At 35.2% G+C, this 13,106-nt stretch overlaps 1 protein-coding gene across 1 annotated transcript; it reads right to left on the bottom strand.

Moving 5' to 3' along the window:
* Window positions 1-262: 262 nt before the first annotated feature.
* On the bottom strand, window positions 263-12,013 carry LOC123531510 (dynactin subunit 2-like). Its single transcript, XM_045312548.2, has 13 exons — window positions 11,930-12,013; window positions 9,759-9,830; window positions 9,035-9,131; window positions 8,568-8,632; window positions 7,724-7,822; window positions 7,107-7,267; window positions 6,506-6,650; window positions 5,825-5,893; window positions 5,181-5,219; window positions 4,122-4,271; window positions 3,256-3,358; window positions 2,466-2,557; window positions 263-1,661 (listed from the first exon to the last, which is right to left on the bottom strand). The coding sequence occupies exons 1-13, from the start codon at window positions 11,963-11,965 to the stop codon at window positions 1,578-1,580; spliced, it is 1,212 nt and encodes a 403-aa protein (XP_045168483.2). The 5' UTR covers window positions 11,966-12,013; the 3' UTR covers window positions 263-1,577.
* Between the last annotated feature and the right edge of the window lie 1,093 nt (window positions 12,014-13,106).

The raw sequence follows: 13,106 nt of genomic DNA, 5'->3' as shown, positions 1-13,106 counted from the left end.
TGAAATATTCCTGTCAAGTATATATCACAACTATGTAACATACAACTGAATTTGGAATAAATTTGGACATACACAATGTTGTATTAAGCATTTGTGCAAGAAGAAACTTTCAGTACTTGAAAGTTTAAAACTGATATACTCGGAGATAAACATGCATTTCTCACCGAGAGACATCAATACCTGGAAACATACTTTAGCCATGTTTGAATTCCACTCTTTACATTCTTTGAATACTAAGCAGAGATAGACAGGAAAACAACACTATCAGTAAGATATTCATTTAATAATAATATTCCATCACAAGATTTTAAATATAAATAACTTAACCACCAATTTAAGACCAAAGCTCTACAAGTAATATATGGTAATTTATATAAAATGTTCAACTTTCTATGGTTCCGATATTTAAAGTATTTTCTTTTAAGTACTGGCAAGAAATTCTAATGGTAATAGAATTGCTACTTTTTTTTGAAAGCAATCTTTATCCCAATTTTCCAGCTTATTTCATACTGTAACTAAAAGCTGAAGATAACAACCTACAAAGAAACCAAAAACTGAATTCTTTACCAGCTTTAGATCAACTGCAGAAAATTATGTTTTGACTTAATATTAAAAGTATTTTTGGGCACCTTTTGATATTCTGTGTTCTTTCCTTTGATAAATATTTCAACCCTAAGCCAACGAACAAAAAGTTACACAAAAATGAAAAAGAATTAATTAAATATGGCAGTAGACAATGTGAACTTTACATCATGTCGTAAGAGGTTTACAATCATTTACATTAAAGTTTTGAATATTGCACAACACCTATAAATGATAAGTTGTTGGTAACCATTGGTAACCATTTAAAATTCAGAGTTTATATTTTTGTTAACTTCTGTTGTCAGCCTGCTAATGGGCTACCAATAAATTTTCCGATTTTTTAAACCTTGTGTCAGGTCTCATGTATTACAGCTGTATTACAAGCATAGGACTTCTAACAGCATATGCATTGTTTTTTTGTTGTTTTTTTTGAAATCTGATAAATTGTTCAACCATGACCGATGGAAACCAAAAATGAAAATTGCGAAAAAGCCAACTATTGCAATTCCCATATTCGTCATACCAACAATTCTTGTGACGTCAATTTGAATGGTTTTGTTAACGTGCGTGTGTGTTCGAGTTCGTCTTTTTCAACAATTCTTCAGTCATATAAACGATGGTGTTTTTAACATATATTTTAATACTCTTCTTTACAAATTTAATGAATATGTGAATAGATCATTCAAAATTCCGAGTTTATACATTATTTCCAGAAGCTAACAAATTTATTTCTGAAATAGTAAGTTTATATAACTCTGTCACTTTGAACAGAAACCAACAATCAACATAAAACACTGCTCTCTTTTTTTTATGCTCTTAGTTTTGTTTTTCCAAGTTAAGGGTTGACCAACATATCTGAACACTCTTTCCTTTCAATAAAAGATGCATTAAATAGTAAAATCACATGTACATGGGCTTTATGTCATAAACATTAATTTTACAAGTCCTGTATCTCTGACATGACCACTGATCACTGGATAAATACTGTGGTTTGTTCACTTTAAATGCTTCATTCTTTCATCTAAACTTTCACAATTTTTCTTAATGGTTGAAATGTTTTCATTCATAGTGCCTTCCATCTGAAAATAAAACAAAAGAAAATAATAATATAATACTCTAAAACCAACCAGACAAGACTTTTAACTCTTAAACCATTTCATTTTTCAATACAACTAATAATATATTTTAAATCCTTTAGCCAATATTTCATGCCAATTATCATTTCTGAGAAAAACCTCTTTGTTTTGAAGAAATGCTCTACTGAAATATTTTTAACCAAACTGAATTTAATGGAAATATAAACTTTTAACAATATCACTATTTAAAACACAAGTTTTACCTAACAAATATGCTGGATGTTATAACCTTGGACTGGCTAGTGTTATGACCAGGTACGATCCAGTTTTAATATTACCAGTACTATTTATGATAAGAGTTGAGGGGGAAAAAATTTGTTCTGGGTTTAACATTGTTTTTCGACAGTGTTTCAGTTATGTAATCGTGGGCAGGTAATCTAACCATGCAGTGTTCCTGGATTCTTTGCCAGTACAAACTTGTTCTGGTAACTTCCCCCACCCCAAAAATAAAAGGTGGAGTACCAATTATTTCAGACACAATGTCTTTTATCAAATCATCATGGAGAACATACGCCTCACGTAGGTATCAAACTCACAACCTGCGATCAAAGACCTGCGCTCTTCCCTATTGAGCTAAGCAATGAATGGGAAAGAAAGAGGATTCTGTATGTGAATAATAACCACTCTTAAGTAAACTGAAACGTAACAAGAACTTTCGTTCCTAACCTTAACCATGGTAAATGAGATGATTTACCATGCAAATATCATGTTTATTTGATGAATATACAACTATACAGACAAACTGACCTGTTTTAACATATCACCATGTGATTTTAGACTAGTATTGATCTCTTCCTGTGTTGTATCTAAATATGCCAGGGCTTGACTAAACTGTAAAGCTGAAAATTATAAATACAGGCACAACTTTAATATCTTGTTCCTATTTAAAATACAATATGATTTGGATTACACATAGGAACTAAATTTGTCACCATACTTTTCTGTCTCTAATAGAGCATGTATTTTACTAACAAAAAATAAAACCCCGAGGCTGCATTTAACTCCAATCTGATATGGAAAATATTAAGTTCAGATTTGGAACCAACAGAATGTCAGATGGCATCTTGATGTTTTATACATTAAAAGGTTCACGGTTTCAAATGACTTTACATTCTTATTACATTAGTGCACAGGTATGGCACAGCCTACTACAGCCATTAAAGTTTTGTGCATTATCATACAATGTGCATTATACAACAGGTCAATAATGATCTCTGCTGTTTAAACAGTCCTTTCTCTCACAACATGTAACTTTAAGGAACCTTGTAAACTGCCGATAAAAATTGTATCTATTTAATATAAAGTACTAATGATCATGTAAGAAAATAGTAAATAAACTTGTATTCGTTATAGCGAGGCATTTGATTCTTGATCCACTTGTTATTAAAACATTGTGTTTATTAATAGATGAATTATTCATTTTAATTCATTCAAGATTGCCATCAAATAAATCTACATATATTTTCATAGTCTTAGAGGAAAATGCTTATAACAATAGAATGTTTCTAAATTCTACATTTTTTTTTTGTACACAAACCTTGTTCATGTAAATCTTTTAAGGCAGCCAATCTGTCCACAACCTTTGGTAGAACATCAGCAGTTGCCTCCCATTTCTTTACCATACTGTATAACTCGGATATCTGAAAGATAAAGTCTTGTGGTCATATAAACCTGCTAGACTAAGTATACTGCAACATTTACTGGTAACTATATACCTTGTGAAAGGACACTTCAGTCTATAATTTATATGTTTGATCATCATCTAGGCCAGATCTGTTTCTGGGTTTTACCTCTACATTGTTTCATAGGGTATACAACTCTCCAATTACCTTAATGGATTGTGAGCTAACACCCATGCTATTTAGCTGGGCAGGATACCTTAAACAAAGTAGCAATATGTTTCCATTTGCAATACAGGCATGTGAGAAACTGGTAAAATGTTTGTTTCTTTTTGTTTATTATTTATTAAGTGACATGGGCACAGTTCTGGTCAAATATGTATGGCAGCTTTTAAAGATGGGATAACACTCCAGAAGTCCCTCTAGGCATCATTTCATGAGCGGGTACCACATGGGTAGAACACTGGCCTACAAGCTAGTTGTTTTGCATCCTCACATGACAACCCAAGCAGGGTCTGAACTCAATGGGCATGAGGCAAGAGTCAGTGACCATTACCATTCAGCCAAGGAGACTGATTTTTCTATCATGGGTTTACACGTAAAGTAAGCGCTAAGGATACAGCAATATTACAGCTTTACTGAAAAACCATCACCATGCATTATAACAACATTCAAGTCTTTTTTCCATTTAACATACTTTTAAAATTTCTAACAAGTTCTTTAAAAGAGAGATACAAATCGTGAAAGCACCATCAAAATTAATTTTAACATCACTATGACCTACTTTGTTCTGTCTTTCCCCGTCTTCTTGAGTATTTTTCTTCTCTGCAATCTTGTCAAGTTTCTGTAATACACTATGTAGCCTCACCTCTACCTGCTCTACATTGGTCGGTTCAAGCAAGGACATCTTGGAGTTCACTACAGCTACAGCTCCCTAGGCAACAATGCAAACATATATAGTCAGAGTTCATGCCATCATGGTAACAAATAACAATCAACTGAGGTTTCACACATAACAACTTATGAATTTACTTTTCATCCCCAAGTTTTTCCCCCACCTAACTAATTTTAGACAAGAATGGGTTCTTTAGTAGAATCTTCCAGTGGTCAGCTGTATAGCTTCTATACATGGAGGAATTAACAAGGTGAAGAGCATGTATATAATTTTTCTGAACACCCAGACAAGAGCCTTGTATGTGACAGTGAAGCAAGACATTTTATTTTACTTAATCAGACAATTTATAGCCAGTAATTCTTATGAGTGTGAGCTTTTAATAGACCAGATATTATTAAATGTTTCAAAAGTCTGAAGTAAGCATTCCAGAATTACCATGAAGACATTTCGAGGGCTGAGCGCGAAACTACTGTTACATTGTATCTTGTTCTTTATCTATATACAGTTACAATAGTTTCGCGCTCAGACCACGAATTTTGTCAAAAACAAATCGTTACTTGTAAATCAACAGGATCTATCATCAACAGCAAGCAATACCGGTACATTGTAGTCAATTTAGCACAAGTTAACTCTCATGCTTATTATAAACATTAAACAGCCAAAATGCATAGTATGTAGTCCAGCTATGGGAGTTCAAATACCATTAGTTCTGTTTTTAGCCCTGTCAAGCATTTTCCCTCAATTTCATCGCGAATCTTTCTGTAATTACATGGCAGGTCTTAGCTTGACATTCTGGTAGCATTTTCATAACTAGATGATTGATCTATATAATTACTCAACTTACTCAAGGAAATTTAGGACATACATGATCACCTGGTTTTATTTTTATGCTTGTTTGTTTTGGATTTAATGCCATTTTCAACAGTTTTATTTTAATATCTAACTTACCACCAAACTTTTGTTGTCTGTATCTGCTGTAAGTAAACCCTGAAATGAAGGCAAAAACAGTTTGACACAGATGTGTGTTTGTAGTATACAGGAGCCCCTGCTTACTGAAAGTTTGTTTACAGGCTGAATAGAATTTCTATAGTTTCTGACTTAAAGTCAAATCATTTTGAGATGTGTGTCAAAACATTTTAGGCCCTTATGTATTTTTTTTTTCTCTAGTGAAATTCCAAATCAATCCCCAGCACATGTCCAACTTCACCTAATGTATAAAACTTTTTAAGGATTAAGTATAACATAATGTATAATGAATCTAGGTAATATATCTTCTGAGATATGTACAACACAGACAGACAAATGGCCAATGCATCCTTAGAAGATATTGGTGGGCATTAATTTATGTAAATATGTAACCAAATGTACAGGACAGATTTCTGTAACTCATGCAATTAACTAGGAAACTTACAGCATGCAATTTGTTAAACGAATAGTAAAAAGTTCAGAGAAAAGTTCTCTGCATTTTTTCTTTGTATCATTAAATGTTCAATTTTCATGAATTAGCACATTAATAGAAGTGAAGTGATTTACCAAATGAGTATTCAGTTATATCCCGTGTATGTCAAACAAAAATGTTTATGATATATTACCAGTTTGTCTTGGTTTGTATTGCCCATGGCAGCCTCCAGTCTCTCCAAACGTTCCTCTAAACTTGCAAGCTGAAGTACAATGTTACATTTATCATTATGTATATAGAATACCTTTTCTGCAATCTTTACAGAACAGAAACACACTGAAATACTTTCATTCTTCATTCAGCATCATCCTTTGTGTAACCAGAACTTGACACCTTTTACGAAAAAACATACATATAAAATGAACATGCTTTCTATAGGGTTTGTTCCGATAATAAAAAGCATTCTCTTTATACCAGTTAAACTCCCAAACTTACAAAGCTCTCATCATGAACCTGTTAAATGTACAGCTACTTAATGCAGTCACAATCTTTGTTGGGTTTAACATCGCACCAACACAATTATAGGTAATATGACAACTTTCCACACATGCCTCTTTGTGGATTATTTCACCATGAGGGGCACCTGGCTAGAACCATGAACCTTCTGTAAGCCAGTTAAATGGCGTCCTCACATGAAGAATTCAACGCCCTGAACCAACATTGGTGAGGGGCAAGCAATTTGAAGGCTACAGCCTTAACCACTCAGGCAAGGAGGCCCGAGCTGCCACAATCTGACATACTCCAAGATAACCAACACTGATTTAAAATAATTTCAGTATCTCAACTGATACAGAAAGAATAATCAAATGAACACCTTTGCATTTCTACTGAATTGTGCCTGTTCTGGTCGGTAGAATAATTCATAGGTCACATGATCTCCACTGTCTCCACTTTCCTTACTAGCGGCAGATGCTGGTTTCTGGCTAGGTTTAAATGATTCTAGTTGTGTTAACAGTCTCCTGCAAAAAAAAAAAGGCTAAAGAATTGAGAAAGCAATCTGGGTTGAAACTGTGGCTGGTGAAGAGTTGGACTTTGGTGATATATCTCGAGGGCTGAGCGCAAAACTATTGTATCTTGTTCTTTATTTATATACAGTTACAATAGTTTCGCGCTCAGCCCACGATCTCTAAATAACAAGTGCATTTTACAAAGCTGTTGGACTGGCTGACACACACAAAGACAGAAGGAAATCAATATGTCTTCCATCACAGTGGTGTGGGAGACAAAATTAAACTGACAATTAGTGTTTCAGGAGGACAAACAAACTAACAGAAAAATAAATAACTTTTGGGGGCATAAAAATGTATAAATGCTACCTAAAAGAAATTAAGACTTCTTTTCTTTTTAGATTGCATTAAATACATTCATTACTTTAGTTTTGTAAAGCCACCAATACTGAAGTAGTCTTTACTTACTTTTGTAATGCTCCCTGAGGATCTGACAGATCTATGGAGGCATCTGGTCCAAGAACTTTTTCTAAATGTAGATCAGTTAACTGATGTTGTAAATATTCTAACTGTTTGCCCATAGCAACCGGCGATAGTTTCTCCTCCGAGGATTCTGATTTTATATTGTCCTGCAAAGGAAAACACAGAATGTATCGGATATTTTGTACTGCCAGTAAAATAACTTTGAGTGAGATGACCAAGTTTACTGAATATATTTTGACCTTAAAACTGCTGCAAAAGCATATCAAAACTACTGCACGTTTGTCCTTGACCTTTGTAGGCCTGGACGGTGAAATACAATTTGGTAAGACAACATATATACCAAGAAAGTATTTGCTAAGATATTTTTAAATCAACCACACAAATCTTCAAAAAGAAAAAAAAAACACCCAACTATTCCCAACAAGATTTCTGGTTATTTATGTATTTTAGAGTAACATTGTAATATAATTTAATCAATAAAAATTCACTCCTAGGGAAAAAGTAAGACAAGATGAGTTTAATGTTAATTTTACAAAATATGAAATTTTACTGCCACTACAGGGACAAAAAAATCATAATCTCCCCTGAGATATATCCTGTACCTTTATCCTGTTAACTTCTTCACTAAGTTCCCGTATTTCATGTTGCAGCCTCAGATACTTCTGTTGTGGAGATTCTACTTTACCAGTTCCTTCCCCAAGCTACAATAGCAGTATAGATACACTCTTGTAATTACAAAACAATTCATAACTAAACTAGAGCAGTCGCAGGAGTGACGAATAATACCACTACAATACGACCTTGTCACACAAATAAGCCTATGTAAAAAAAAGTTCTACTGTTCTCAGTCAATGTGACCATGACCTTTGACCTACTGGTCCAAAAATCAATAGGGGTCATCTGCTGGTCATGATCAACCTATCAATTTTCATGATTCTAGGCTAAAGGGTTCTTAAGTTATCGTCCAGAAACAGTTTAACTATTCTGGGTCACTGTGACCTTGACCTTAGGCCAAGGGGTCATCTGCTACTCATGACCAACTACCAACTTCCATGATTCTAGGCTCAAGAATTGTCAAGTTATCACCAAGGAATAGTTTAACTGTTCTGGGTCAATATGACCTTTGACCTACTGACCTCAATGTTGAACTTTACCTGCATTTTATGATGTTACACCAGTGTATCAAAATTTATTTAAATCTGGCCTTTCACGAGTTATTGTCCAGAAACGTTGAAAACCAACGGACCGACCGTCAGACAGGCTCACTCCTAAATACCACCCAACTTCGTTTGTGGAGGTATAGTTATGCAATAATTTGATATCTACTTTTAACAGAAATATAGTCCTGTGATGTTTTTGTCGATACACATACATACTCAGGCTTGAGTATAACTGCTCATAAATATTAACAAGAAAATCAGTTACTCTTTCTATCATTTCCCATACCAGTTCATATTCCACTTTAGCATCATAACCAGTTCTTCTTTCCTCACTTATCTTATCAGAAAAATCTGAAAAGAGCAAAAACAAACACGTGAAAAGTGGTGAATATAAAGTTGTTGGCAAGACAGCACAATTCTTATGCAGTGCAGTCAGACTAAAAATATTTTGAGGTTGACAGCTGTAGCACTCTAAAATAACTAAATTAACAGAACACTATACCATTTGCCTGTCACTACACCTAGCTGGAAACCTCATTAGAGTGTGAAGAATTCTTTTCAGCCGAGAAATCCATCCATCTATCCAGATAGCTTGTGAAATATATGAAATTTAATCCCAATGAACCTGACAATGTAAAATTCCAATTCATTTTATGTTCTGAAGTTGAAATCCTCTAATTCATACACCCACTCAAACAAAGAATTCAAGAAATTTAGTCAACCACAATGTTAATGATTTCACACAACACTTACCAATATTTTGTCCTTCCACACCTTTCCCTCTAAACTTTTTGTAAGCTGTTTCCGTGTCGAGCTGTACTTTGTCTATAGCATCATTGGGAATTTCTTCCTGAAACATTCAAAGACATCACCTACTTTTTTCCTTCCTAAATGATTCCAATATTCTATGGTATACAAAATTATGTATGTAACAAAGCATCACCACAGTTCTTCTGCAGTCAAATCAAGTTGTCAAAGTAAGTTTATCACATGTTTGACGTCACGGGAGTGTAATAAAACCGTTACTTAAAAATGATAATACACTAGTGTAATAAAGATTTGACATCAACGTCATCTATCATGACACGAGCCATGTAAAATTTGTGTTAACTTTAGGGTGTGCTGTTTAAAACAGTGACAAACTTGTGATTTGCCTTTTATTCACATAAACCTCAACTGAATGGAAGGAAAAAATGGATATTCTTTCCAGGTATCTTAAAATTTCACTAAAGTTTTTGGTTTTTAATAGTTAAAATGCTATTTAAAAATCACCGCCCTGCCGCCTAGAATCGTTGCGGAAGGTTCACCTCAGAAAAGGTCCTTCCTATGTTGTACATGGAGGAAATATGTTGACCTATGCAAGAATTATAACAATATCATGACTCACGTACAATTAGTTAGACTACCTTAAGTAAAGCTAAAATGAAATTATTCTAACTTATTCAAATTAATTACTACTAAGCTGTTGGATATATACCTGTTCAGGGACAATACCCTGCTCCGACTCTGGAAGGTCGCTAGTCTCATATACATCTGGTGAATTCAGGTCCTTAAATAGAAAGAAAACACTATATAATAAACAGTATTACATCTAAAATGTTTGCATAAATCTGTTGTAACTGTCATTCATACTAGTGTGAATATCATTTTCTGTAATTTCAACTCCTTGAACTACCAGCAAGACATTCAGGCCAATCAGGGCTTTAGACATCTAGATTATACCTTATTCTCGATATTCCGCAGTTTCTCGTTCATTCCGTGGCTCTCAAAAATGCGCTTGTGCCGCTGCTGCCCACATGACCCAGTTTTGAACTTGATCTAGAGATTATCAAGACAAACATTCTGACTATGTTTCATAAAGATTGGGTCACAAATGTGGTCTCTAGAGTGTTCACAAGCTTTTTCATTGATCTGACCTACTGACCTAGTTTTTGACCCCACATGACCCAGTTTCGGACTTGACCTAGAGATCATCAAGACAAACATTCTGACCAAGATTCATAAGGACTGGGTCAAAAATGTGGTCTCTAGAGTGTTCACAAGGCAAATGTTGACCGACGATGGACGATGCACGCCGGACAATAACTGGTCACAATTGCTCACCTTTGCTCTGGTGAGCTAAAAATATGGAAATTTGAAAAAAAAAACCTTTTAAGTGCTAAAGAAAAAGAGGGTGGCATACAAAACCAGGGCCCTCAATCTGCTGTTTTTACTGTGTTAAAGAGGGGATAAGTGTTTTACCTCTTTTTTTTTAAAGTCACCAGGTTAAACGATTTACAATACTTGCATATTTGAATATATTTCCCCAAAACAGTGGGTTGTTTTTGGTTTTTTCTAGCAAGGGGTATACCAGATCAGATGAAAATCCCTGAAAACCTCAGAAAATGTGTGATTTCTGTGGTAAGTGTATATTACTGTTATTATTTCACCACGCTCGCTAAATTCCGATTACCCTACGTTCCGTTCGAATTTTCAGGTGACCCTAGGTTTTTGACGCTTCATTCCTGGTGTTTATTTTATATATATTGGGGGTAATTTTTGTAAAGATAGACTTCTATGGTCTTATTGATAGAATTTCAGACTCCCGTGACCAGATCTCTGCAAGACACTAGACATACAATCTCAGTGTTCGAAATTCGCGGTAGTCCAACAGCCCGTGGCTACCAAATTTTAGCCCGACACCAAAGTTCAGCTCGGGCTAGCAAGCCCGACCAGGCTACCGAATTTTCCTAATTTGTTTAAAAAATCATGCTAATTAAACGAGTATTGCATCGTGATTTTCCAGACTGAGAAACGCTTATGGAATTATTGTTTTTTTTTTTGCACTCTCACGTGTTGACAATTCATCTAACACAGTGTCAAAGACGTAACCGCAGTACTAACTGGCTGAATACAATCACCTCAAGCGTAACGGATAACTTGATTAGCTTTCACACTTCTCACGAAAATCTCACAAGTACCTGCAGTAGGCGGAGCTTAAATTATGCTATCAGCGTGTGTGTAAATGTGTATTCAGCACTCGTTATTACATCTTGCAAATTGTCAACAGTCCGAGTTGCAGTAATTAGTGCGGATCCTAAAAAATCGGGCTCACAGTTTTGATTTCGCTTTGGCAAGGAGTGTCATGTCCAATGCTTTTGGACTCTGACGATGCTGATCTGGACTGGAGTATTTCGAGTTAAAATTTTTCAAAAACATGGCAAACATGTACTGTGTCTTTTTTATTACTTCAAACATGCATAGAGATGTCTGTAAAACAAAATGTTATATGGTGCAAAAATTATGTATTTTAAGGTGCTAAAGTTCGGGCTAGTGAAATTGGCCCGAACGGGCTAGTGGGTTCAATTTCAAATCTGAATTTCGTACACTGCAATCTCTGGTTATTACCATTCCCTGCTTTTATTGTGCGTACTCTATGACATTACAATTTCGACAATCCTTAAACCACCATAACTATGTGCCAGACTCCTGTCGAACTGAAAGGGCTCACAGTTTGTGTCAAATTATTACCCCACCCACCATGATAAGGACCGTTGACGACATCTAAATGGCAAAACCGATTGCACTGACACTAAAATGACATCCCAAAAATATTTAATTAAGTGTAATTCAGCGTTTCCTATCTTAATTTAGCAATTGTATTCTTACAATTCCAGGTAATTTTGCATATTTTGGATCTGCCATAATTAATGTGGCTTAGTCTAAAATTCCCTATGACTCATCAATATCGCTATCATCCTTACATGATTTTTTCCCAGATGTCAATAAGAACAAAAAAAAGAGAGCATGGGTTCTACTATTGAGAGCTAAAAACTTTAGAAATTAAAAAGATAAAAAATTTAAAGTTAGAGTTAATTTGATGAGTAAAACGAATGTGTCAGTGGACTGCAGACATTTTATATGACAGAGAACAAGCCCGATCAAGGGGCCGTGCCCCCGATTGTCTGAGGAATGACCTATACTCATCAAAGCTGCACCCAACTATTTTGGCAAAGGAATAATATTTTTTCAAAATTCCGACCCAAAAATGCACCAGACACCACCATTTTAAATCTATTTTTTTTTTTTTTTCTGGGAGAGTACCCCGGGCCCTCCCATACCTAATTAAAGCTTTAATAGACATAAAAAGTGAAACCTGGGGGCACCATTTCACACCAGTATTTAAAAAAAAAACATCCAGGGGGAAACCCCTGACCCCGCTAAAATGACGAGAGTCCCCCACCCGTATCTCAGAATTTAGACAACAAAATGCACCAGAGGCCACCGGTCATTTCATACCTATATTTAAAAAATTTCCAGGTATGAGACCCCCATGGTCACCCCTAACATGAGTGGAGGGCCCCCGCCCCCTCCCGTACCTAGCCCTGCTCGTCGTTCTGCGCCTCGCCGAAGGCACCATCGTTTTAAACTGGTGCCCCCTCTCCCCTCCATCAAATATTTTTCTGGAACTGGGACTGGAGAAACTAGTGACTTAATTGTACCATATGGGACTACAAATGTAACAGTTCTGGAAATGTACCATTTGAATATAAATACATGATATACACAGTGTATTACTTTTTAGCATTAGGAGTTTTGATAATGAAAAAAAAAACGTATGGATTTTTGTGCACACAAATATTTTTTACATATTTTATGTATGTCATTAATTGGTATTAACTATAAGTAATGATTTAGATTTGGTGTTTGAGGGCGCGTACGGTAGCTTGCACGTCCACTATCGTCCATGAACACGCTCAATCAAACATTTCGTCTATGTCGTATTGGGCGACTTGTGGTTTTCCGTTTTTATTTTATTTTCAAGGCAGAATTGTTTGTGCCGTGT

Source organism: Mercenaria mercenaria, chromosome 11 (assembly GCF_021730395.1).
Source record: "Mercenaria mercenaria strain notata chromosome 11, MADL_Memer_1, whole genome shotgun sequence".
Classification (NCBI taxonomy): domain Eukaryota; kingdom Metazoa; phylum Mollusca; class Bivalvia; order Venerida; family Veneridae; genus Mercenaria; species Mercenaria mercenaria.
This window is presented reverse-complemented; position numbering and strand designations above follow the sequence as displayed.